Source organism: Phyllosticta citriasiana, assembly GCF_038021145.1.
Source record: "Phyllosticta citriasiana strain CBS 120426 chromosome Unknown IWZ02scaffold_28, whole genome shotgun sequence".
In the NCBI taxonomy this organism is placed as follows: Eukaryota; Fungi; Ascomycota; class Dothideomycetes; order Botryosphaeriales; family Phyllostictaceae; genus Phyllosticta; species Phyllosticta citriasiana.
In genome coordinates, this window is record NW_027117305.1 from 87,360 (window position 1) to 112,387 (window position 25,028).

Here is a 25,028-nt window from a genome sequence, read left to right on the forward strand (position 1 = left end):
AAGTCTGCTATGCAATGCTCTGCCATGCTCAGCCATCTGCCGCAAAAATCCCAGCCTCGTCTGCCTGGCCCAACCATCGATCTGTCAGGTACAAGTCAAACGACCATGCCCAGGGCTCGGCCATTTGGCATCATTGTCAAGCTCTTTCCAGGATCCCATTTACGCCCCAGTCTACTTGGACGTCACCGCAACGAATTTGAGCAACTCGCCCTTGATCACTTCGTCCTTCTTTGCGAGTAATTCGTCAGGGTCCCACGTCGCACTGAGCAGCCGTCCGTTTAACCACATGACCCGCTCTGGGTCTTTGGTCAACCAGACGCAAAAGGCGCCGCAGAGGTCGGGCGAGTCTGTCAGGTCTGTCTTTCGTCTCGTCAGTTCGTCGTCTTGATGCTTGGCAGACGCTGCAACTCACACTTGTAAAAGTCTTCTGGACAAGAGTCCCTGGCCATTTGCGTGTTAACAGCCCCTGGATGCACAGCAACTGCCAACATACCCCGCCTTGCTCCGTCACTTCCAAACTGCTCGGCCAAGTGCTCTACTATTCTCGCTTGCGCCATCTTGCTGATGCAATACTTGGAGTTTGCGATGATTCCACTCGTTATGCACGATGCGAAACTGCCAACGGCAATGAAGGAACCGGGGTTTGTAGGTTTCTCACCCTCGCCGCGTAGCAACGGCACAAAGTAGTGGGCCGCGTGGTACGTCCCCAAAACGTTGACGCCAAAGGCCGTTTCCCACTGGCCATCCTCCGGGTCGCCGTCGGTGATGCGCAATTCAACCTGACCACTGTAGCCGCTGTTAAAGATGCATGCGTCCAACTTTGGCAGGGTACGGTCGGCGAGCTGCGCGCGCACACGTGCGGCAAGAGACTTGACCGAAGTGGGCGAGGCCACGTCACAGTAGTGCGTGAGGACTTTTGTTTTCGCGCTTGCTTGACCCGTGGCGAGGTTACGGGCAACGCTGGCAAGCTCGTCGGTGTTACGGGCGGCCAGAATCAAAAGCGAGGCTCCCGCTGCAGCGTAGGCGGCTGCGATGCCAGCGCCTACTCCACGCGAGGCACCGATGACGAGGACGGCAAAAGGACATGGGAGATGATTGTTGGCTGGAAGAATTTGAGAAGAGGGCTGGGTGTGAAGAGTGGGGGTGAAATGATCAATGCCGACGACGCGCGAATCGCTCATGGTTGGAAAAGATGGAAATGCTCAGATTGACGGCAGACGGACGAAAAGGGAAGAGACATGAGAAAGCCATTGTGTAGAATGTCGAGAGAAGGAGACGACATGAGGCTGATGCAAGTGCGTCGAGCCATCACAACGGCTTACCGGAATTGGAAGTTGGAGAGAGAGCCCTACGAGCTGTGAGTCAGCGGCGCAGCAACATGATGCACGGTGTCTGCAGTAATGTGGTGCCCGCTGCGAAGATGGAACAAATGCATATTTGTTTTTGTGATATTTTCGGCATCATCGGCATGGCCGGCAAGAGGCAAGCACGAGACCAAAGCACGCCATGAGGACAAGGGATGGAATCGTGGTGTTGAGTTGGCCATGACTAATGCTCGAGTCGGCAGCGACTAGCCCGAGGCGCAGGGCTGCGGGCGGTGAGGGTTCTGCCGGTCAAGCACGCAATCGACACCAGACTTGATTGGGCAACATCTTCAAAGTCATGCTAACTAGTGCCGGGGCGTCCTTCAATGGAAAATGGAAGGGAAGGAAGCGGTATCGGGGCCCCGAAGCCACTTTTTTGCCCGGGCAGTCTGGCCCTCCTCTCCGCTCATTGCGACTCTCTTCCACCCTCTCCGCCACCCATACATAACCTTCCTTCATCTTTGTTCGCAAAAAAAAAAAGAGGGCAGACAATTTCAAGAGAGCGCGCCGCCTCTCTCTCTCATTATCCCCGGCGCCCTTGATATTTCGACCTTCGTATACCCAAAAGAAAAAAGAAAAAAAAAGAAAAAAAGGAAAAAAAGTTGTGCTTTCGCGCCCTCACCATGCATTTCCAACAGGCCGAATCCACCGGCCCCGCCGTCGAGTCCACCGAGCAAAAGACGCTCAAGAAATTCGCCCACAAGTCCTCGAACCTGCCCTTCGGCCAGCACGTCTCTCTGTCCTCCATTGGCGGTCCCACCTACCTCACCGCGCAAACCCTCGTCCAGCAAGTCGCCTACGCCCTCTCCGACAAGATCTTCACCTTCTCTCCCGAAACCTACGACTTGGACGTCGCATTGAAAGAGTGGCAGGACAAGGCCGAGAGCAATGCGTGGGGTTACAAGACTGGCGTCTCTTCTCTCGAGACGAGGACCGGCGCGGGCAACCTCGCCCTGGGTTACGTCTTTTCCAAGGACTTTGACCTGGCAAAGAGGCACATTCCCCAGGCCATTGTTGCCTCGTCCTCGAGCTTGCAGCAGCTGAGGTCTGCTCTGGACCAGCTGTCTCTGCTCTACTCTGTCGCCAATCCCTTTGTTGCCCACGTCGCCGCTGTCGACTATGCCGCCAACTCCTCGACCGGCCTGGTGACCGACTACTCGACCGCCTTCAACCTCGCCGAGGAGCTTGGTCTGGGTCTTGTCTCCAGCGCCTCTGCCTATGAGATTCAGCACATGGCCTTGTTCTCGACTCTTTTGGCTAGCATTGTTCCCACGATTCACACGTACGACGGCATCACCGTCGGCCGCGAGACCACCCGCGTCGTCGACGTCCTCGACAAGTCTGGCCTGAAGAACAACTACGACGCCATCCTCAAGGCCGTCTCAAACGTCGAGGGCAAGCACTCGGACAACGAGGGCAGGCTCGTGCGCCTGCTCAAGGCCTTCAACGACGAGCTGGGCTTTGACTACAAGCTGTTCGAGTACCACGGCCACGAGACCGCCGAGACCGTCTTTGTCGTTTTCGGCACCGTCGAGGCTTCTCTGGGCAGGCAGGTTGCCGAGGCTCTCGCCGCCAAGGGCGCAAAGATTGGCGTGCTCAACGTGAGGGTCTACCGTCCGTTTGTTGAGGAGCTCTTCATCGAGGCCATTCCCAAGACTGCCCGCACTGTCGCTGTCCTGGGCCAAGTCCACGACTCCGCTGCTGTTGCCGACGAGACTGCCCACTCTGCGCTGTACAGCGACGTCCTCGCTGCGCTGAGCTTCTCCAGCAACTCTACCTCGTCTGTTGTTGATGTCAAGTACGCGAGGGAGGAGGTCTGGACTCCCTCCAAGTTTGCCGACTTGTTTTCCAAGTTTGACTCGGAGATCGATTCCAGCGCCAGCAGCCTCGTGGATCCAACTGCCCAACAGCTGACCTTTTGGAACATTGACGACGCTCCTGCCGTTGGTGCTCCCATTGCCCTCGGCCAGCTTTTCTCCAAGGACTCTGCCACCAATGTCTCGATTCGCACTGGCCACGACAACCTTGTCCAGGGCGGTGTCGTCCGTACCGACTTGCGCAAGTCCAACAAGTCCATCGAGGCCGCTTACTCCGTTTCTGCCGCCGACTTTGCTTTTGTTGGCCATGAAAAGCTCCTGAACGAGTTTGACATTGTCAACAGCCTCAAGACTGGCGCCACTCTGCTCCTCAGCCTGCCCGGTGCCAAGGATGAAGAGCTTGAGAAGCGCCTCCCCGTTGGTGCTCGCAAGGGCATCTTTGCCAAGAAGCTCAACCTCTTCATTTTTGACTCGACTGTTGCACCCAGCGTGCAAGAAGACGCCACTCTCGAGGCGTACCTAGTCGAGCTGGCTGCTCTCAAGATCTTGGAGCCTACCAAGTTTGAAGCTGCCGTTGAGAAGCTTGCCACTCTGAGCGGCGGCTCTCTGGAGAGCTTTGTCAAGGACGTCGAGACGGCAGTCCGCCCCATCCAGGTCCCCGAGTCTTGGGCTACCATTGAGCCCGAGGTTGAAAGCATTTCGCTCCCCACCGACATCAATGTCAACAGCTTCTCTTCGTTTGAGAGGGTTGACCCCGAGCCGCTGACCCTGCTCAAGAACTGGGTCACGGCCGCCAAGGGTTTGGCTTTCAAGGAGGCGTACGGCACCAAGTCAGCCCTCCGTCCTGACCTGCCCGTCAAGACCGCCATTGTCCACGTCAAGGAACGCCGCCGTCTTACGCCTCCCGACTATGACCGCAACATTTTCCACATCGAGTTCGACTTGGGTGACTCTGGAGTCAAGTACGAGATTGGCGAGGCCCTCGGTGTCCACGCCGAAAACGACCCCAAGATGGTTGAGCAATTCATCCAGTGGTACGGCCTCAATGCCGACGGAATTGTCGAGGTTCCCACTCGCGATGATCCCAACGTGCTCGAGAACCGCACCGTCTTTCAGGCCCTCATCCAAAACGTCGACATCTTCGGTCGTCCTCCTAAGCGCTTCTATGAGGCGCTGGCCGAGTTTGCGTCGGACGAAAAGGACAAGCAGTCGCTGCTCACGCTGGCCACGCCCGACGGCGCGGCCGAGTTCAAGCGCCGCGCCGAGGTCGACACGGTCACGTATGCCGACGTTCTGCTCGAATTCAAGTCTGCGCACCCTTCGTTCCACGACCTGGTGCGCATCGTAAGCCCGATGAAGCGCCGCGAGTACTCGATTGCGTCGTCGCAAAAGGTGACGCCCAACAGCGTGTCGCTGCTTATCGTCACGGTCAATTGGGTCGACTCCAACGGCCGCGACCGCTTCGGCCAGGCCACGCGCTACCTCGACTCGCTGCCCGTTGGTGCTCCCGTCACCGTGTCGGTCAAGCCGTCGGTCATGAAGCTGCCGCCCAAGACGACGGCACCCATCATCATGGCGGGTCTCGGAACGGGTCTGGCGCCCTTCCGCGCCTTTGTCCAGGAGCGCGCGCGCCAAAAGCAGGCCGGCGAGGAAATCGGCTCGGTCCTGTTGTACATGGGTGCGCGGCACCAGCGCGAGGAGTACCTGTACGGCGAAGAATGGGAAGCGTACCAAGACGCAGGCATCATTACGCTGCTCGGCCGCGCCTTCTCGCGCGACCAGCCCGAGAAGATCTACATCCAGGACCGCATGCGGCAGAGCATGGCCGAGATCCGCAAGGCGTACCTCGAGGAGGAGGGCAGCTTCTACCTCTGCGGTCCGACGTGGCCCGTCCCCGACGTCACGGCTGTGCTGCAGGAGGCGGTCGAGCTGGAGAGCGAGCTCCGCAACCCTGGTAAGAAGGTCGACAGCCGCCGCGTCATTGAGGAGATGAAGGAGGACGGCCGCTACGTCCTCGAGGTCTATTAGGCGTGTCTGCGGCGGATGCTGTGTACGTACATGTATCCAAACATACAAGTGGCATGTGTGTACATGTGGGGGGGGGGGGGGGGGGGCTGGGTGGATCTTTTTTCCCTTCTCTCTTTCTCTTCTGCGCTTGGTTATTCCGTTGGCTCGGAGGAAAACGTCATGCGCTTTATAGAATGGGGGGGGTTGGGTGCGATGCGATTCCATGCGATGATTTACGAGTTCGCATGCCTCGTCCTGTCTTGGCTTGCCTGCTTGCCTTCTTGCCTACCTATCTAGGTATATAACTTCGTTTTGCTTCTTCACGATAGATTGGAAGGAAGCGCAAATCTTCACCTAAGCCTACATTTGCGTCTTCAAACACTTGCACGTGTCTGTATGTCTTGCCCAGGTAGTGTTGCTGTTGCGTTGAGATGGGAACAATGGGGTGGGCGGGCAGCCGCACGCCATTAAAATACAGTAGGTAGGCATCCAATGTATGTATGTAAATACTCCTGGTAGCGCTTGTACAAATGCCGGATGGTCTTGGAGACTGGGTCACAAACCAATGGTAGCGGGGAACTCAAGGGGTCTTTCACAGAGTCCGCCTGGCGGCCCGTGACCGACTCTACCCGCTCGTTGTTAGAGCTCCCGCCTGCGTCGACGTGACACGACGTCAAGAAAAATCACCAACGTCCGTCTTTGCCGCCATGCACGCCTGAATCCGCCATCCGCGCTTGCAAACCCTCTGGAAACCATGCACTCGAGCTGGTCGATCCATCACACTACCCATTGACGCCCGAGAACTTGCATTTCGCACGCATGCCCATCATCCCCACGCCGTCACGCCGAGCGCGTCCGCAAGCGCATTCGCGACCGAGTCCATAGACTGGTGAACCAAGGGTCGAGCAAAGTCGCGCGCGCGCATACAAAGAGCCATGTTGTTGGGAAAATACAGGCTTCCAAGGCAGCTGACGCGTACCGCGGCATTGAACCACACGACCGCGCGCATCTTTTACCGAATTTTACCGCGGATATCTGACATTACGCCCGACCGATATCCAACGCGGCGAAAAGCATACGATGCTATACATCAGCGGCTATTTTCCCCCAAAATCAACGAGTCTTTATTCGAGAGATTTGGGGGCCAAGGGCCGCCTGATTGTATTGGACAACCCACGCGACAACTCCGTTGGACCGACATTGGTCCACCTACACCAGATCATACGCTCTCAGGGTGCGAAGTCCTCAGGACGCTTTCCGATGGGGCAAGGACGGTGACGCTCAAGGGACCCGAACCTGCCTTTGCCAACGCAGACTTCTCATGGCGAGTTTCGCCCGCCTGGATTGGGCAGGCACTTGAGGTCCTAGACATTCAGCCACGCACTCTCATTCCCTGTGTGTCGTGGCGGACGGTCGAAGCGTTGGCCGGCAACTGGAGCGTCGAGCGCGTGATTTCTTCGACATGGCGTGAGTGGAGCGCTTTGGACGATGCATGCGAGGACTACGACGCATTCATGGATGGTGACTTGGCCGCTGGGCGCATTGACGACGAGCACAATTCGATGGTCTTCAATGCTTTGATGAGTGAGCCATTTCTCCGCGATGACGAGATGATTCGGGCGTCTATGGAACCGCTGGGATGGAACATTCAGGTCAAGCCAGGGACTGAGCTAATTACGCACGTGTCGCTTGCCAGTCCAGATGCGGAGGTTGCAGTGGAACACTTGGCCGGCCCATCTAGCTCTTCTTCCAACACGGCAGACCATGACAGGGCAACGCCTCCTCAGCGTTCTGGCGAGAGAAGCTCCAGCATCGATCAGAGTTCTGATCCAGGGACACTTTGGGGCCAATCTCCGAACGCGCCTCCGGCCAGCATCGATGCGAGTCCGCCACCGTCTGACGATGAAAACAACGACTTCGATACGTCAAGTCAGGTGGATCATCCGTCTTTATCCGCGAGTGAGTCCATATCGGACAGTAACGCTTGGAAAGTGGTAGAAAAGCAATTGCGAAAATTTAGAATTCGGTGGCAGGATGGCTTGTCGCGCAACGCAGAAGCGCAGGAAGATACAAGAGACGGGTGGCAGGACACTGCGATACAGGATACTGCTACCCCGGACCAACATCACGAGACTCCCACTGTATTCAAGAAAAACCTTGAAAGTCTGCGGCAGGATGGTGCGAAAAGGGCGGCTTTCCCACAGCTTTCCAGATTCCGATCACCGCATTCTCTTTATGAACAACGCAGAAGAGCCATGAGAGTGGCTAATGACCTGCGTGACCTGCAACAGGGGGAACAGGCCCCCGAAACAAATAAGGGAGCACCGAATGTGATTGACTCAGCATCTCTTCTAATACAATACATGCAGCGACAGAAAGAGAAGCTACGGCCAGGCGAATCCGAAGACGCGATGCTGCCGAAGTTTGCCATCAGGATGGTCGGACGGGACAGACGGTGGATCTTTTACGACGAAGAAGGCCGTATCCTGTGCAAACGACTGTATCCAGGCCTGTTAAGCCGTCAAAAATTAGCAAAGTGGTGGGCCAGCCAGCGAAAGCAGAAGCGATTGGGTCATCTGGGAAACACATACGTTGTCGGAGTGAAAAAATCCTTTATCGAGGCAAAACAACACCGCCTTTGTAGGATTTGGCTGGAGCAGCTCAAGCACAGGGCCCTGAAGCAGCTGATGTCATCATCGTCGTCAACCACATCGTCGGCCAATGGCGAAGAGCCGAAAAACAAGCAGCGGCAACAACAGAAAATAGAGCAGCCCGACACATTGCCATCAATGGTCAAGGAAGAAGGGGTGGAGAACTTGGCGCTGCCGAGGAAAAAGCGCACTCTTGGGCGTGGCAAGTCAGTTCGTCTACGCGAACCTTTTCGTATTGGTAGTTCGGAACACAGGCAGATGCTGCTACGGTGGTGGAATGCGCGTCGTCAGCAGCATAAGAAATCCTTGGCTCCAGAGGAAGGGTTGAGCACCTTTGGTGAGGACGAAGAGGGCCTCCCCTCATATAGTGAGATTTGGCATCTATGGAAAGAGGAAGAACGTGAGAAGGTGCAGCAGCAGCAGCAGCAGCAGCCCGTCACACCGCCATCAGTCAAGGAAGACGTGAGAGACCAGCGGCGAAAACAACAACCACAGCAGCCCTTCACGTTTCCTCCACCGGCCAAGGGAGAGAAGGCGGGGAACACGACGCTGCCGAAGAAGAAAGATCACATAGTTCTGTGCGATGACGAAGGCCGTGTGATACGCGAACGGCCTGCCAGGTTTAGGTCGCATAGCAGGCGACTCTTGCTGGATTGGTGGCTTGCTTATCGGAGGAAAAAGGAAGCCCTGGCGACTGTGCCAGGGTTGAGCATCTCTCAGTGGAATAATGGAAATGATCACCCCTCGTGGGACATGATTTGGCGCCTACGGGAGATGGAGAGGATTAAGGAGCGGCAACAACAACAGCAACGGCAGCAGCAACAACAACAAAAACAGCAGCAGCAACAGCAACAACAAAAACAGCAGCAGCAACAGCAACAACAGCAACAGCAACAGCAACAACAGCAACAACAACTACTACAACGACGACAACAACAACGACAGCAAACACAGCGGCGGCGGCGGCAGCAGCAGCAGCCAGTCGCCGCGCCGCGGCCGCTATCCATGCCTTCGCTGCTGTGTCTGTCGCCGTCACAGCAGGAGCAGCCGGAGCAGCCGTCACAGCAGGAGCAGCAGGAGCCGCAGGAGCAGATACCCCCGATGCGCCCGATACCCCAGATGCCCCAGATGCCCCAGATGCCACGAGAGCCAGGGCAGTCAGAGAGCGGGCCGTTTACCCACATCGACCAGCACGGACTGTCAAAGGGGGCTGGGTCGCGCTGGCTAGGTAGATAGGTAGGTAGCTGACTGCCTGCCTGTCTGTCTGCCCTCATGCCTGTCTGCCTGCCTGCCTCAGCTGGCCGTTTCAGGAAAGGGTCTTCAAAAAGTGCATTTAGAATAGAGAGGGATGACGGGGACGCGGAGAAATTGGACGCCTTGTGGGTATGATATGTGTGGAGTGGGTTTGTGCGTGCTTCGTTTCGTTGTGGACATTGCATCGCGTTTTTTTGGCATCTGTCGTTGTCTTTGAGGTGAGCGTGATCTTCTGAGCGAGTCTTCGTTCGTCAAGATCGTCAAGAGGAGAAATGACCAATAGCATGATGGTATGTGGACATGAGAACGTGTACATGGCGTGCATACTTCCAAAAGTTCTTTGATTTTCTATTGCTGTGCTGTTTTTTCTGCTGTTGTGTGGTGAAGCTTTGTGCATTGTGTTTGAAGAGATGTGCGCTTGTTGTTGTCTATATGGGCCGCGTGTTTTGAAAGAGGAAAGATTGGGAAAAGCGAGTGATATAGGGGCAGGATTTTTGGCGACACACCTTCACTTTTCATCTTCCTTTTTGAATCTTTGAGGTCGTTGGACGCTGGAGCATGGGTCTCATGGGTTTGGAGTCATTCGACATCTGTCATGAATGGTGCCAGAGCATGAAACAGATGTCGTTTTGCTGGTTCGAACAGACACCGGGTGGATTAATGGACGAGGTGGTTGTCCTTACCGGCAGACAGTGCCGGCACAGCGGGCCTCGAAAATAACGGTAGCTATGCGCGGCGAGACTCAGAAGCAGCGTCGAAGGAGAGCTTTCTGGCTTCTTCTCAGGCTTCTTGAGGAACAAAACAAAAGCTGGTCGAAATCATTTGGGAAGGCTGAGCACTTGAGAAGGCTGTTGGCGGCTTGCCTTGTCGGAGCCAAAAAGGGAAGGGGTTCGTGGACCTTCGCGCGCGAATTTTCCGCACACCTCGACACTTCCACACACCAACCGTTCTCTGTCTCACGAGGCGCCTCTTCTCGCGTTTTAATTGATCCATGTCTTTCCTTGTGCCCGAACTTCAGGGCGTTTTGGTTGGAGCGTGCAAGGCGTTGGAATACAGACTGATCAGCCGGCCAATCAGGACTTGTCAACTTGGATTTCTCCACGCTCACCCAATTAGGTCCATCTTTGATCGATGTCCTGGAAACAAGGAAACAAATCAACATCGAAAAGGTGTTTCAAGGATTGGCTATGGTATGCAATTGGCTGCATGAGCTGACAGCAAACCAGGCCGGGTCCGTTGACTGCGAGAGGCCGTGACTGCAGGAATGCGCACACTTTTCCACCGCGGCCGACGCCAGCATCTCGACAATATCGCACTTTCAATTTCGTCCGCTTATCTTGACCTCGCATATCCCTCCCACCGAAAGCCTTGATGTTGTACGTGGCGCAGCTGTGGCGCAGTTGCAGGACTCACGGTGAGTAGGGGCCCACAGAATTCCGATAGCCACGTCAATTCACTTGATTCGCTGATGCAGGCTTAGCAAACAATATGACAAAGACTGAGTTTCAGCCTAGTACACCTCTGTTTAACTGTCGCTTTCCATCTCCATCTCACCAGGCTTTCGCGGTGTCAAACTTCTTGCCCGGCACGTTAAACTTACGAGTTTTTACGATCAGTCGATATATTCCAGAAGAGGACGGACTTTTCAAGAAGAGCTTTTCTCACGAAGATGTCTCTACGTCACGGACCGGCAGATGTACTTCAAACGCAGTGCGGCTCATCATCGCGAAGATGAGGCCCTTTTCGGCTCAATGGACCAGGATGAGAAGCACCTCAACTCCTTCCCGGCCGGATATTCAAGTATGACAAACTCGGGCCATGACTTTGAAATGTACACCGTTTTACTCAGCGAGTATAGTCGTCGGCAACTAACGCGAGAGCAAGACGTTTTGAGAGCTCTCCGTGGAATCACCTCAGTTCTTGAGCAACAATGGTACCGTTGCGAATTTTGGTATGGTATTCCAACCAAATACTTGATTGATGCCCTCCACTGGATTCCGAACGACCGTATGCAGTACCGCTTCAAGGACCGATGCCAATCTTCCGAGGGCAGTCCCGAGCCGTTGCCCCCAACATGGTCATGGGCTGCCTGGAAGGGACGTATCTCTCATCTTCCACATGACTTCACGGTTGGAAGTCATCTGGGCGGCTTCAAATCTCTCATCCGGGGGTTTCTATTTTGGGAAGACATTTGTCAATGTTCATCTCCTGGCGTGGCTCGAAAGATGTTCAGTATGGAATTTGCTGCTCGAGTTCGGGAAATTCTTGTCAGTATCTCCGATGATGGATCGATTCAAGAAGTCATAGAACGTATGAGAGGTTCCGAATTGAATACGCACGGCTGGTCAACTGCAGAGCCTACGCCCAGACAGGCACGTTTGGCGATAGAATGGAGCAAAGGAAACCCGAACCGGTTTGGAGACTGGGCCTCCGAGATACCGGCCATTCGAAAATCCTTGCCTTGGTGGCCATTTGGGAACATGGAGTATCGGGATCGGAATGATCCTCACAACTGGTGGCCATGAGCTCTTCCAATACCTTCATGGGAAGAAATCGAGCTCAATTTCACCGATTTTCGCGTGCAGTTACTGCCGCGCCATCTATCGACTGGTGTATTGAACAAGCGGACAATACCCCTTTGCTTTGTCGCCCCCATGTGCGAATTTGCAGATGTAGACATCGATGGAGGACAATTTCTGGAGCACAACAAGTCAACCCTAAGGTCCACACTTTCAACTTCATGCGGGAGCTACGACTGCATAGTGGACCGAATGAGATTTTCAAAGAGGAAAGATCCCTTGGATAGCCGTTCTGATCTGTCTCCCATACCGATGATAGCACTATTCAACGTACTGAAAGATCTCCACTCTCGCAGACCATATGGAGTTCTTTTCGATTACGAGGATGACATCAGGGCTCGCTGCGAGGGTCACATCACCTTTTTGATCTATCTTTCAAGCAATACCATCAACGACTCAGACAGAACAGTCATGCTGCTCAGGGAGGTTCGGAACGGCTATGAGAGGGTAGCTCTTGGCCGAATCAACCCTGTTTTCTTGTCCTTCGACCCGGATGAATATGTTTATGTCAGGCTGTACTGAGCGTTCTGGCGTCATCTCAAGTTTTCCTCGTACAATCGACAAAGAACAGCAGCATTGAGGAGAATCTCAGTCAAGTCTTCTGATATCACAAGTGCTGCTGAGCCCTGGACACGTCGGATTCGAGGGCTATAGCGTTTCCTCATGGAGAAAGAAAAATGACTTGCTGTCTTTCTACTGCCGACTCGCTGGCGGATTGCCCTGGTTGATTACCTGGCCGCGCAACGCTCCACGGCACTTTCTTCACACGACCTGCAAACAGCCTCGATAAAAGGCGCAGCCTTTTCCAGGACTCTGCTTACTTTCCCTCCGCACCATCAACCATCATCCTTCTCCTGAGCGTTCAGAAAACGAACCAGAGCCTGACTGCTCAGAAAGCGAAGGCGGAAACAGCCAACAAACTCAACACTCGGAGACTCATTCTATCCCACAGCGATACCCTGCCCAACACTCGCATAAACCTCAACCACATCGTCTCTGGCCCCGCAAACAAGCAAAACCAACCTACGCACTGGTGGAACATCCTCTCCTGTCCTACACTCACACAACACCCCCTCAAACCCACCAAAAATTAAAGGAAATGTGCCTCCACCTCCTCGCACCCACACCCCGTAGCCACAAAGCCCGCTCCCGCGTGCTGAATGTGCACAAACGGACTCACCACGTGTACATCTCGCGCCATGGTCCCTGTGGACGTGGCGCCTTCGTCGTGCGCCGCCGAAACGCAGATGCTATGGATAAGGATGCGGAGAGGGATGGCGTTAGGGTTGGTGGGGAGGTGTGGAGGAGGACGTGGAGGGGTTGGGGGTGGGGGAAGGAGGGGAAGGGGAAGGAAGGGGGGAAGGAGGCTGAGGGACAGGGGCACAAGTAGGGAGGGTAGATTGAGGTAAACAATTTGCTTAAATCTAGTGTGGTCATATTTTCTCTCGCCGTGAAGGATTCTATTACGTGAACAGCCAGTTCCATTCAACGCCTGACACCCTCACACACACACACACACCTCCTACAGATATGTGTCAAATCCAGCTGCAGCATACCCTTCACCTCCCCCGAACGCACCCCCAGCCCCAGCCCCACCCTCACCCTCAGAAGCAAAAGCAGACCCAAACCCAGCACCCACCGTCCCTCTCGACGGCGGGAAAATCTCCGAATAAGCGGGCGGCAGTGCCTGTGCCTGTGCCATCTCTTCACATCTTTCGCTCGCGCTCGCGCTCGACAACGACAGCGTCTCCAATTCCGGCAGCAAAGAAGCCGGATCTGCGCAAGGGCTCTTTGCCTTGCGATCGACTAGATGAACAGTGCCATCGAGGTAGGATGGGCAGTGTCCAGCGTGGTCATGGTCATGGTCGTTGTCGTTGTCGTAGTAGTAGTAGTAGTAGTAGTAGTTGTTGTTGTTGTTGTTGTTGTTATGCTGGACCTGGACCTGGACCTGCGAGTTGTCGATGTTGGCGATGCGGGGGCGGTAGTAGATGTGCTGATGCTGATGCTGATGTTGCTGTGAGAGGGCTGGAGTCGCATCATTGCGGCGACAGCGACGGCCGCGGTGATGTTGGTTTTGATGACGATGGTGCCGTGTCCTGCGCATCTTCTCTCGTTCCCATCCACCACATCCACCCCATGCGGCAGACGCTGCATCACCATCACCACCATCATGATCGTCATCGAAACAACCCCATCCCCATGGTCGTCCAAGCGCGTCGTCGTCGTCGTCGTCGTCGTCGTCGTTCTCATCCTCGATGACGCGAACGGCGCCCGCGTCGCCCCGGCAGCAGCAGCATGTCTCAAACCTTGCTTCCGTTTGCGCAGCGGTGCTGCTGGTGCTACCACCGACGTCACGAGTCTTTGCCGAGCGTCTCTTTCTGGTGGGCTTGGGTGGACGCGTCTCGATGGACAAGCTCCAGCTGAGTAGACGTGTGGATTTGGGTTGGGGTTGGCGGTCGTGAGCTTTCTTGGTGTGGTGCTCGGCGGTGTTGCGGCGACGGACGAAGCGGTGGCGGCTATGGCTGTGGCTGTGGCTGTGTTCGCTGCGCAGCTCGATGAGGACCTGTGTTTTTTTGCTGGAATCGTGGGGCATTGTTCTGACGTCAGGAGGGAAAAGATGGATGAAAGATGAGAGTTGTGAGGTGCATGATGGATTATTCGATGCATGGTGGATTAATACTTGTACAGTCTTTCTCGGGGTGCTTGCGGGAGCTCAACGTTTGCAGATGGAGTCTTCTTCCCTTGAGCGATTACAATGGCTGCGTGCGGTGAGAGTACTCGAAAGGAGTGTTCTCAAAAGGTCCGTTGTTTTCAGAGCTGTGGACTTGGGAAGGGTTGGTCTTTGAGTTTTTATTGCCGTGTCGGATGTTGAGACATGACTGTCCGCAAGTAGAAGTGTTTGGTGACACAATGTAGAGTGCACTAAATTTCTGCTCAGGGAGCCGGAATAGAAGAATATGAGCTTGTCATAACTCATAGAGCAGGAAGGAAAGCTCGAATAAAGCATTTCCGTGTTTGATTTTGGGACGAACAGATAGTGAAGATTGAGTGGCTCATGATGTCCTGTGTCACTTCTTGATCAGAACTCGGGAAATCACTCACCTCGGACTTTGCGGCTCAGATTCTCTTTGGATCTTCTTGAGTGACATGTGTTTATGTGCTCTATTGCTGCTGCCTTGCCATCATGGCAAAGATGATCATCGACACTTTCTCGTGACGCCGGTTGCGTGCAGCTGGCGCCAACCACGTTTTGATCGCAGCTCGAGGCGGCCGTCCCAGTCATGAATCTCATTAAATGATGCTTTGGCCCCAGGCTGTGATGACAAGAGATCTCGAAGAAAAAGCAACAACAAGCCGAGTCTCATGAGCAAGACCAAAGGATTATAACATGTTTCCGGACGTTGATGGCGCCGGAGCCGTCAGCCTTTTGAGGGCTTGACGCATTCTCCGATCAAAACGTTGACGAGGCTCTCGGGAGAGATTTGGAAGGGGAGAGAAGCAAAGACAGGAGACACAAAGTTGACGAGAGCCCGAAGCCGGGAAAAGTAAGGAAAAAGTAAGCAGTGCTTGTCTAATCACCAACACGAGGCTAAGCCATGCAGAAAAGCAGCCAACATGCAGAGCGATGCGGCAACGATGTACGCATCACGCTCGAGATTTTGTGGTGGAGGCTGTGGGCGCCACTGGTCGAGCGATTACCGGCAGTCTTGTCTTTCCTGATCCGACGGAGGCTTTGGAATTGGGACTCGAGCGTGACCTGGGATGGTTGCATGATAAATCTCCGGTGCAGATTACGTTGGCCTCGAGCGGCGGGGGAAAATGCAATAATGGAGAGCAGGTAAGGTAGCGGTCGTCATTGACTGCGACGATACTCGAGATATCCCTCTTGGAGCGCCCACCAATTGTTTCTGATGTTGTTCATAGTCGTCGGTCGCTAAAAGTCGTTGTCGTCAACGCCGTCGAGTCGCTGCGGCAAACCCATTGGGCTGAAGCATCTCCAGGCGTCGCACTCGTTCATTTGATGGACTCTGCGAATAATTAGCTACAAGAGCCGAGCAGAGACGACCATCGTATCCGGATTGCGACGTAAGGTTGAGTTTCGGAGCGTGTGGCTTCTGGACTGAGGACGCGCCTTCCTTTCCTGTCGCCCTGCTTGAGCACGAGCACCTCAGACATCAACAACACCACGACGGCTCCAAAAACACCAAATCTCATCTCGCCCTCACCCTCGTCCTCGTCCTCGTCCTCGTCCTCGTCCTCGCCCTCGCCCTCGCCGTCGCCGTCGACGCGCTCTGTTTTGGCTCTGCCATCAGCATGCCTGCCATTCGCTTCAGCGCATCGCCGGCACCAGGGTCCTTGCGACCACGGCACGACACGGTCAACACTACCTATTCTGCACCAGCTCGTGCCTCAATGAACTCTCATCACATGCCGTCACTCACCAGCCTGGACGCATCGTTGGAGGAAGCCATTGGCCTGCTGATGCATTCGCAAGCGATGCGACTCAACAATCAAGATGCAGAGCCGCCCAAATCTCTCAAGCACCGCAGCATGCCCATTCGCCCGGCCAGACCATCATCTGTGGCCATGGCAGACTCTCAGCGTTACCTCAAACCTTCTCTCACGCCATCGCCAAGGTACTCGTCCACCAATGCAGATGTTCGGCCAGAAGGCCCTCTTCTGGAAGACCCAGATCAAGAGCAGGAGCTCAAGGTCCCGACCTGTGTCCGCTCGCCGCGCAAGCCCAAGCTGGAAAAGAAAAGGCCGGTAGCTCACCTCAGGCTTTCGCTGCAGGAAAGCGCTCGCAATGATCTGGAGAAGCCCAAGCACATGAGCGACTCGACTCTCGACAGCGTCCTCGCCACTCCCAACGACTTTTCCAAGGAATTCTCCAAGCCAACATCGGCCCTCTCGCATTGGATTGACAATGCTGCCTGGCCGCCGTGGTCGCCCCGTTCAAGAACAGCGTCCGGAGCTGCTGCAGAGGCCGACGCGGATCCCAATGATGAACTCTCGGAGCCGCCTGGATCTGCCACCAGGGTCCGCCGCCGCCTCTTTCGACCCTCGGACGCCTCTTCTCAGCCCAGTGCGCAGGAAGGAAGCTCTTCGAGGCGCAACTTGCTGCGAGGTTTGGGAATGTCATGGGAAAACCGCTCCACGTCTTCGGATTCGTCCTGGACGTCCTTCGGCTGCATCGACGGAATGCGTCGCCCAGATCTCGAGGAAGCGGTCGATGCTGGCGAGAAAGAGACGGTCAGCACAGAGGACGAAGCGATGCCTCTGATGTCGGGAAAGAGGAGCCTGACCAAAGCAGCCGGCCGGAGAATGTTGAGAAAGATGACGGGATGAGACGTCAAAATCTTTGCTCGTTGCGGAGCTGGAGACGGACTCAAACCCAGCGATTTTAACCTCATTCTGCAAAAGAAAATCAGCGAGGACACATTGAAAACATCGACACCCAAAGTCAAAGATGCCAGCGGAATTCGATTCATGTTCCATCATTCGGCGGCAGTTTTGAGGATACAGTGGCAGGGAGCATCAAGCTTTAGGCCATTTCGATACGACTATGATTCTCGTTCTTCATACACGGCGTCATCCGGCTAGAGACTGCAACGAAAGATTGCAGAAGGCCTTGTGCATTTGCGGACGGAGGTTTTGCTTTTTTTTCTTTCTTTCTTTTTTTTTTTTTTTTTTTTTTGAGATTATTTCGGAGGGGTCCTGTCTGGCATGTGGCACATCTCGACCCCAGGGTCATGACCACACGAATCAGAAGTAGATGGGATTTTCAGAGGGGAGGAAGTGAATACTCATGGTTCTTGTACATGCTAGATCAAGTGGGACTTGGGCGTCGGAGGTGGTCAAATAAGGAGGGAAGAATCGGATTGAGCAGACATAGGGAGCGGTGTCGTGCTGGAGTTAGAGAAGGAATCTTCTACCAACAAGTTCTCTTTTCTCATGCCATGAGGTTGATATGTTGTCGCGGAAGAAAGGGAGCGGAGGCAAGTGGAGTCGTCGGCTGCTGCCCAATAGCGACGACGGGATTGCGGCCGAGGCGGAGGGCAACGAACGATGCAACAACAATAATAATCATCATCATCATCATCATCATCATCGTCATCATCATCGTCTTCGCCCTCATCATGACCACGCTCGTCCAGGTCGTGCACGCCAATTGAAGCCAACGGCGACTCTGTCAACCGCTGCAACACGCTCGACGCATCAGCCAGCAGCCAGCAGCCAGCAGTCCGTCCACCAGCGCCGCCGGCCCCAACACCACCACGTCGCATCGCCCTCATCATTCATCCCTTTGTCGTCTCGCCGGCGCCGTCAGCACCACTGCACTGCAGACATTAGCCATGACCTCTCCCGACGCCCAATCTCAGCCGCCCAAGCGACCTGCAGCGCCCCGGAGAAGCCATTCATCCCAGTCGCAGCCGCAGTCGCATTCTCCAAACGACCCGGCCCACCACCGCGACGCCCCGCATCACCGCTCCGCTCACAAGGCCCAGAGACACGTCGTTGGCCACGGTCGCCTCGGGCCCAGGAACCCGTCGTATGGCAAGAATCTCAACAAGCAGGCCGTCCAGCAGAACCACCATCACCACCGTACCCTGTCCACCGGCTCGACCTCGACCTCGACCACGACCGACGCCGCCGCCCGCCCAGCCTTGAAGCGCAATGCCTCGGCCGCCGTAGTCTCGCGCAACACGTCGCACGCCCAATTGCGCAAAAACCACTCAAGCGGTCACTTGCCGCGCCAGGCCGGCAAGGCCACGCATCGACAGCACCGGAGCAGCGACCTGGAGCCCTTGACCAAGCGTGGGAGTGGGAGCGGGAGCGCGGCCACCGTCGGCGGAGCAGCAGCAGCAGCCAAGCCGCGCCGCAAGAGCTCGCCCGAGATGGACCACGCCGGCGTGCGCTTCGATCTGGGCGTCGACGACGATGGCGACGACGACAATGCCTGGACCGAGGAGAGCGCTTCCCAGTCGCCCGCGACTACGCGCTCGACTACCCGCCAGAACTCGGTGATATTGGATCCTCCCAAGGCCCAACAGCAACAACAACAGACTCGCGCGGGACCCAGCGACAACGACACCTCTGATTCGACAGAGACGGACACCAATCCGCGGCGGCAGCAGCAGCAGCAGCAGCAGCAGCAGCAGCCAAGCCAATCGAGACCACAGCATCAGAAACAACAGCAGCATCAGCAGCAGCAGCAGCAACAAGAATCAAACTCGGACCCCCCCTCGCCGCGGAATACATCGCGGACACAGCGCCCCGAGCAGCGCGTCACGTACAGCAGCAACCAAATCAACGGTGTCAACTCCTACCACCAGCCCAACCTGCCTGACGCCGACATGATAACCTCGCGCATCCTACAGCGCAGCGCGTCGAACCGGCTGCAGCCGCAAGTCTCGGACGTGTCGGCTACGGTCGTCTCGCACTCGCACGACGCGCGCTCCCTCAGCCACTCGACGGGCTCGACCATGATAGACACGCCGGGGAACAAGGAAGCCGTGTCGCGCTTCATAGACGGCGATGGGTCGTCGGGAACGCCGCGAGATAGTTCGTTTTCTGCCGCACCATCCGCCGCGGCCGGCGACGAACAACAACATCAACAACAACAATAACTCGGCAGACTTGTCGGCAAAGCGCAATAAATCTACGGCAAACATTTCCGAGTCGGCCACGGCCACGCCCTCGTCTTCTACGCACCACCGCCGCCACGTCTCGTCAGGGACAACAACGCCATCGGACCTCGCGCCGTCACGGACGCAGCAAAAACTGTGGCTGCAGCGCGCCAGCTCAAACATCGAACCGCAACAAAAAGGCGGCGACCTCCTCTCCCACGCACACTCTTCTCACCACCATCGCGGCAGCAGCAGCGCGGCCCTCTCCGCACCCAACGGCGCCGGCGGCAGCAGCGGTGGAGGTCACACGCACCCGCACCACCGGCACTCGTCGTCGCAGCTCGTCGTCGTTGGCGGCGTGACGCCGTCGGGCGACGTGATCATGGACCGTGAGCTGGCGCGCCGCTTCGACGAGGCCGCCGCCGAGTACCGCGTGGTGCGGCGGTTCCGCAACCCCGTCGCCGACGCCATTGCGCGGCTGGCCGAGTCGCCGGACTCGCCGCGCTGGCGGTACGTCAGAGAACAGCAGCAGCAGCGGGAGCAGCGCGATGGCGGCGGCGGCGGCGGCGGCGGGTATTACAGCTCTCAGTCGGCGTCGTCGCAACGGCACATGTCCAGCGCCAGCGCAACGGCGAGTGCGGCGGCCGCCGCGTATCAGAACATCAATGGTACGGGGAACGTCGGCAGCCCGCTCAGCAAAGCATCGTCCAGCCTCGCGCTGAACACGCAATACCGGCCCTCGACGCAGGGCGGGACGGACCGCGAGGTGCGCACCAACGGGCTCCGCAGCAGCAGCGCGGCGACGCTCGTTTCGCCTTCGTCCATGACGCCAGGAGGCGCAGGGGGGAGTGGATACGCAAATGCAACTCTAAGCCCGAGTATGCACGTCGGTGAAGCGACACCAAGCAGCGTCATGGAAGCCGTCGCGGCGGCGCGGCGGGCGCGCGTCAGTTTCGATTTGCCGGGGCGAGGCGGCGGATCACCCACTCCCTCAAATCAAAACCAATCCCAAAATCAAAACACAGCAGCGGCATTTTTACGAGGAGGAGGAGGAGGAGGAGGAGGAGGAGGAGTCAGTGGGCAAAGCACAGGATCAGAGTTCATCGGTTTCGGCAGCGGCGGCGTGTCAGGCGCGGTGCTGGACGAGCGGGAACGAGAAAGAGAAAGAGAGAGGGAGAGGCAGAACGACGTCGTCGAGGAGCTGTGCCGACGCATATGGGACCGTTGTGATGGCGAGGGGGGCATTTTGGTCGGGGAGGTATCGGGGGTGCTTAGCTCGGGGTGTGTGTGCAAAGGGGGGTTGTCGTTCCTCGTTTTGGATTTGTGGAAATGTGGCGCGTGTAGGGCTGTAGGCAGTAGTGCAGTAGACTGGTGAGGAAAGGGGAGGAAGTGAGAAGAGACGAGACGAGAGAATTTGATGTTTAGAGGACGGAGGGAGGTTTTGTTTTAGCAGGGTCGGGGATTAATCAGGCTTTCCTACTTACCTACTTACCTACCTACACATAGCAGCGCGTCGCTTCGTTTCGTTTCTTCTTTTGCAGCACCGGCACCGGCACCAGCAGCATTCATTGCATTCATTGCATTTATTCATACATTCATCCATCCATCCATCCATCCATCCATCCATCCATCCATCCATCCATCCATCCATCCATTTCATCCATGCATGGCATACAAATACATCATTCTTTCCCCCCCCCCCCCCCCCCCCCCCCCCCTCTCTCTCTCTCTCACACACACACACACACACAAAGACAAGCTTGAGACAAAATGAAAATATTACAGTATAGTATGCCGTAATATAGTAAGGAGGAGAAGGAGGAGGAAGAGGAACAGGGAGGGGAGGGGAGGGGAGGGGAGAACGGCGAAAAGGGGCATCAGGGGTCAGAGAGAGGCTTTGAAAGGGGGTCTTGCGAACGGTGTGGGTACGGGAAAGGGGGGATGTGAGAAATAGTAGCAGTAGTAGTAGTAGCAGCAGCAGCAGCAGCAGGAGACGTAGTAGAATATGCCTCAAGGGCTTGCTTGCTTCACTTGCCTATGTTCCCTTCCCAAACATCTCTTCCATCATTCACGCGGGCGAATGCACTCGAGGTTGGTTTGGAATGCGTTTGTCTATCACCAGGAGCAGTACGGACGCTGTCATCATCTCTGACTCCACCACTACTCACCCTATCACCCCTCTCTTTCTCGCGCGCATCTTCTCTCTCTCTCTCTCTCTCTCTCTCACACACACACACACACACACACACACACACCTTGATCACGTCGTCACCGCTACTTATCCATCCATACGTACATGCACAAAGTATCCCCGACTCTTGATACACTACCCTCGGTCTCCTTCAACACACCTCCTTCCTCCCAGCCAGCCTGCCCTGCCTGTCCTGCCTGTCCTCCGTGCCCGCGGCACGACACGCAGCACGCGGTGACGAGACGGACAGACACTGTATGAACGACACGACGCGGCAGCCAAGTCGACGACTAGCGCTTTTCCTGGCCGCGTGTTGTACCACCTCATCCCATCCCACATCAGATATCGTCTCGTGCACCTCTGCCTTCTTCATATCGCCTCAACCCTTTCCATAGTCCAAAGCGTCAAAAGCAAAATCCTGCGCCCGCCAAACAACAAGCCAAACAGAGAGAAGACGGCGAAAGGGCAAAGCGATAGCGGTATGATACAAGATCGATCCGACCCAGCTCGGCTCCTCGAATGAGCTGAACGTTGTCGAAAGAACCCAAAAACAAAAAGCAACAGCGAAAAGTGGAAAAGACGAAGAAATCCCAGGAAATTTTGGAGAGAAAGATTGAAAAGCAGGAAACGAGTTATCCGAAGGATGAAGACGAAGTCGGGAAAAAAGGCGCTCATGCTTGCTGACTGACTGACTGACGGACAACAGACACGTTCGACCGAGAGGAAAAGAGCCGCGCCAACCCGCCGTCAGATAGGAGAAAAGACGAACCCGGCGGCGGCGGCGGCGGCGGCGGCGGCTTGAAAATAACCAAATCTATCATGGACCGAACAACGACACGCGAAACCTGGCTGGCTGGAACAGCGCGAGCTTGCCAGACAAAGACGACAACGGAAACCGACTCCAGAAAGACGAGATTGAAAAGAGAGAAAAGAGTAAAAGGTCAAATACAGATCCGAAGCGAACGTAGTACAGACAGTCAGACAGCCAGAAAGGAGTTATGTATGCTCAAAAATCTGGACGATGCAACGAAGCGAATGTGGTCGGTGTACAGAGACAGATTCAGAGACCTAAACCCGCCGCCCAATGGCGACGACTGGTCCCGTCTTTTCAAAACTCTCCTCTCGAAGCTCTCCTCTCGAAGCGAACAGTAGAGAAGCCGGTCGAGCTGGCGCCTGCAGGTCGGAAGAGATGAATGGACGAGGCTTTCAAGACCTCCATTGCGTGATGGTTATGCGAGCCAGGTCCAAAGCCACACGAGCCGGGCATTAAAACAAAGTCGTAGGAGAGGAATCCGTGCTCCACGTAGTCGGCGGGGAGCGCTGCGCCTGGTGGACCGTTCCCGGCGGCGAAGAATTGAATATGTTCATGTCGTGCTGCTTCTTTGTGTACAGGGGGGTCGTTATACTATGCTGCTACTCTCTATTCTTTTTGTTCATACAAACTCCGGCCAAAAATTATAGGGCATTAGGTCCGGCCGTCCCAAGTCTCGCCGTACGGGTTTGTCCGGGTGCCGGCGAAGAAGGCGTCGGTGCGCTATTTCAATCACATTGATCCAAGAAGAAGGCTCGGGGTGTTTGAGCCACTGGAATCGTCAGCTTTATGATGGTCCACTTTGGGACGAAAACCTCACCTGGTTGTGAATGTGATATGTCCAAGCGCCGCGGAAAAAGTTTCAAGCGTCCGGTTGTTGGGAGGATATTGGTCCTCCTCCAGACGATAGTCGGCAACAACGCCCTTCTTCCTGAGCTCGGCCTCCTCGGCGCTAGTAGCGGTGAACGAGTCGCTGTGGTCCGCTCCAGGTTGTTCAGCAGCCGAGTGGGGCATCCGATCCTGGCCTCGAAGGCTCAGCGCTCGGACCACGTCCCTTGACCACGTTCTGAGACTGGATTCTCGTCCTCGGCCGCTGCTGGCTGAGATCCACATGGTCGAGTTGGGGGCCGTCGTAGCTTTGCCACTCGTCCTTTATCGAGTTGGTCTTGCCCTTGAATGCGGCGCTGTAGTCCTTGAGGCAGGGCACAGTGCAGCGACCCTCGCGGTCCCAGTTGAACTCGGTCCAGATGGGATCAAAGGCGGCCGTCTCGAGCATCAGAAATTCCTGGTCGCGTCCGTCTTTCCACGCCATGCGGCCAATGACACGCGGGTGAAAGTTGAGGCCCATGCGAACACCGCCGCGCAGCAGGTAGGACGAGAGGGAGCTGTTGGCAGTCAGGGACATGACAGCCGTGTTGTAGTCGCCAGGGTGAGGGTGGGCAGCCCAGCGCTCAGCAAAGGAGTGGTTTTGCGGCAGGAGGAGCGGGCGCATGTCGCGAAGCATCAAGACGTCCATGTCGAAATAGGCGCCTCCGTACATGTGCAAAATGACGAAACGCATGGCGTCCGAGACGGCCACGGGCAAAAAGGTCATTTGCTTGGGGGTCAGTGAGAGCCACTGCTGGCCATTCTTGTCCTCAATCACGCCATCCGCAATCGTGACCTCTCCTTGGGTTGGGCCGGCCTCTCGAGACGCGTGCTCCGTCATTGTGGTCGACGTTTTTGGGCAACGGGATGCGCTGAGGAAACTTCCAGGCCTTGACGGTGATGTCTCCACGCTCGACCAGGGGCAGGAAGCGAGCGAACAAGGGGTCCCTGTGCAGCATGTCGTCCACGGCATTGGGCCTCTTGTCCGCGTCTAGCCACAGGAAGAGGCGCGAGCACGCCAGATTCTGCGTGTATAGATAACTCTTGATAAAAACTTCCACCCTCCACGTTGCTGGACCAGTCCAGTAAACGTGGTAGGGAATGATGGGGCCCGGGCAAGATCCAATCGAGACCTTGGAAGCCTTGGTTGCGTTGGTCAGGGCAGATATTTGTCCAAATTGTTACCATGGCCATCCGCGTCGTTGTACTCGGCCTTGCGGGGTCCTGGCGCTGGCACGTGCCGTTGGCTCCGGAAGCTTGTAGTAGCGGTGCTCGTCATTGGCAAAAAACGCGAGACAGTCGAAAACGTTTCTCATCTTTTCAATCCCTGCGTATGAGCCCCACACTCCTCGACCAAGAGTTTCAGATCGGCCTCAGTATCCACATGCGGTCTTGGCCCAAGATAGTCGTCCTTGGCAGCAACGGCGCTGTCTGGGCGGTTGAAGACGTTGGCGTGCGGGTTGATTGTCACGCTGGTGGGCGAGCCAGCGAACTTGACCTTGACGCCCGACTTGGTCGGCTTGATGACATCGACGGGGCCCGACTTGCCCAGGAAGGCGGGTATCCCAAGTTTTCCAGTGGGCCGTGACGAAGGGTTCCGCGCGAGGTTGATTATGCTGAGGATACACGTGTAGAGCAGGGCGGCGAGGAAGAGGTTGCGCAGGAGGATGCAGAAGCCCCGTAACCGGCTTCCCTCAGCCATGGTGGCGATGCGGGAGCGTGTGAACCCCTGGAAAGAGGGATTGAGACTGTCGGTGGCAGACAGGTCGGGTCTGCGGGTCAGGGGCAGAGAGGTGCAATATTGTAGCGATGATGGGAGGCCGTGGGCGCGGTGTGGTTGGGCTCGAGGCTCGAGG

At 56.1% G+C, this 25,028-nt stretch overlaps 8 protein-coding genes across 8 annotated transcripts; 5 read left to right on the top strand and 3 right to left on the bottom strand.

Annotated features, from left to right (window-relative positions):
* Positions 1–26: 26 nt before the first annotated feature.
* Positions 27–1,265, bottom strand: IWZ02DRAFT_167726 (putative short-chain dehydrogenases/reductase). Its single transcript, XM_066762154.1, has 2 exons — positions 413–1,265; positions 27–356 (listed from the first exon to the last, which is right to left on the bottom strand). Exons 1-2 carry the CDS (start codon positions 1,179–1,181, stop codon positions 172–174), a joined length of 954 nt encoding a protein of 317 aa, XP_066617379.1. The 5' UTR covers positions 1,182–1,265; the 3' UTR covers positions 27–171.
* A 462-nt stretch (positions 1,266–1,727) lies between these two features.
* IWZ02DRAFT_466618 (sulfite reductase flavoprotein component) lies at positions 1,728–5,280 on the top strand. Its single transcript, XM_066768511.1, has one exon. It carries the CDS (start codon positions 1,988–1,990, stop codon positions 5,207–5,209), a length of 3,222 nt encoding a protein of 1,073 aa, XP_066617380.1. The 5' UTR covers positions 1,728–1,987; the 3' UTR covers positions 5,210–5,280.
* An 843-nt stretch (positions 5,281–6,123) lies between these two features.
* On the top strand, positions 6,124–9,075 carry IWZ02DRAFT_438024 (uncharacterized protein; the record flags this gene model as incomplete). The annotated part of the gene is made up of 1 exon (XM_066766687.1): positions 6,124–9,075. The coding sequence occupies one exon, from the start codon at positions 6,124–6,126 to the stop codon at positions 9,073–9,075; it is 2,952 nt and encodes a 983-aa protein (XP_066617381.1).
* Positions 9,076–10,787: 1,712 nt separating this feature from the next.
* Positions 10,788–11,618, top strand: IWZ02DRAFT_438025 (uncharacterized protein; the record flags this gene model as incomplete). The annotated part of the gene is made up of 1 exon (XM_066766688.1): positions 10,788–11,618. One exon carries the CDS (start codon positions 10,788–10,790, stop codon positions 11,616–11,618), a length of 831 nt encoding a protein of 276 aa, XP_066617382.1.
* A 1,576-nt stretch (positions 11,619–13,194) lies between these two features.
* Positions 13,195–14,265, bottom strand: IWZ02DRAFT_438026 (uncharacterized protein; the record flags this gene model as incomplete). Its single annotated transcript, XM_066766689.1, has 1 exon — positions 13,195–14,265. The coding sequence occupies one exon, from the start codon at positions 14,263–14,265 to the stop codon at positions 13,195–13,197; it is 1,071 nt and encodes a 356-aa protein (XP_066617383.1).
* Positions 14,266–15,287: 1,022 nt separating this feature from the next.
* IWZ02DRAFT_495467 (uncharacterized protein) lies at positions 15,288–17,021 on the top strand (the record flags this gene model as incomplete). Its single annotated transcript, XM_066770144.1, has 2 exons — positions 15,288–15,310; positions 15,845–17,021. 2 exons carry the CDS (start codon positions 15,288–15,290, stop codon positions 17,019–17,021), a joined length of 1,200 nt encoding a protein of 399 aa, XP_066617384.1.
* A 1,007-nt stretch (positions 17,022–18,028) lies between these two features.
* IWZ02DRAFT_503605 (uncharacterized protein) lies at positions 18,029–22,296 on the top strand (the record flags this gene model as incomplete). The annotated part of the gene is made up of 3 exons (XM_066770342.1): positions 18,029–19,238; positions 19,312–20,249; positions 22,201–22,296. The coding sequence occupies 3 exons, from the start codon at positions 18,029–18,031 to the stop codon at positions 22,294–22,296; spliced, it is 2,244 nt and encodes a 747-aa protein (XP_066617385.1).
* A 631-nt stretch (positions 22,297–22,927) lies between these two features.
* On the bottom strand, positions 22,928–24,874 carry IWZ02DRAFT_472639 (uncharacterized protein; the record flags this gene model as incomplete). The annotated part of the gene is made up of 7 exons (XM_066768970.1): positions 22,928–23,077; positions 23,121–23,125; positions 23,211–23,338; positions 23,379–23,989; positions 24,024–24,314; positions 24,381–24,488; positions 24,527–24,874. 7 exons carry the CDS (start codon positions 24,872–24,874, stop codon positions 22,928–22,930), a joined length of 1,641 nt encoding a protein of 546 aa, XP_066617386.1.
* Between the last annotated feature and the right edge of the window lie 154 nt (positions 24,875–25,028).

What these genes read in the sequence shown, in the direction of transcription:
- IWZ02DRAFT_167726 (XM_066762154.1), bottom strand. Translation starts at nt 1,181, where the DNA reads ATGAGCGATTCGCGCGTCGTCGGCATTGATCATTTCACCCCCACTCTT. An exon ending in TCCAGAAGACTTTTACAAGT is followed by an intron (nt 357 to 412) that starts GTGAGTTGCAGC and finishes GACGAAAGACAG; the next exon opens with ACCTGACAGACTCGCCCGAC.
- IWZ02DRAFT_466618 (XM_066768511.1), top strand. Translation starts at nt 1,988, where the DNA reads ATGCATTTCCAACAGGCCGAATCCACCGGCCCCGCCGTCGAGTCCACC.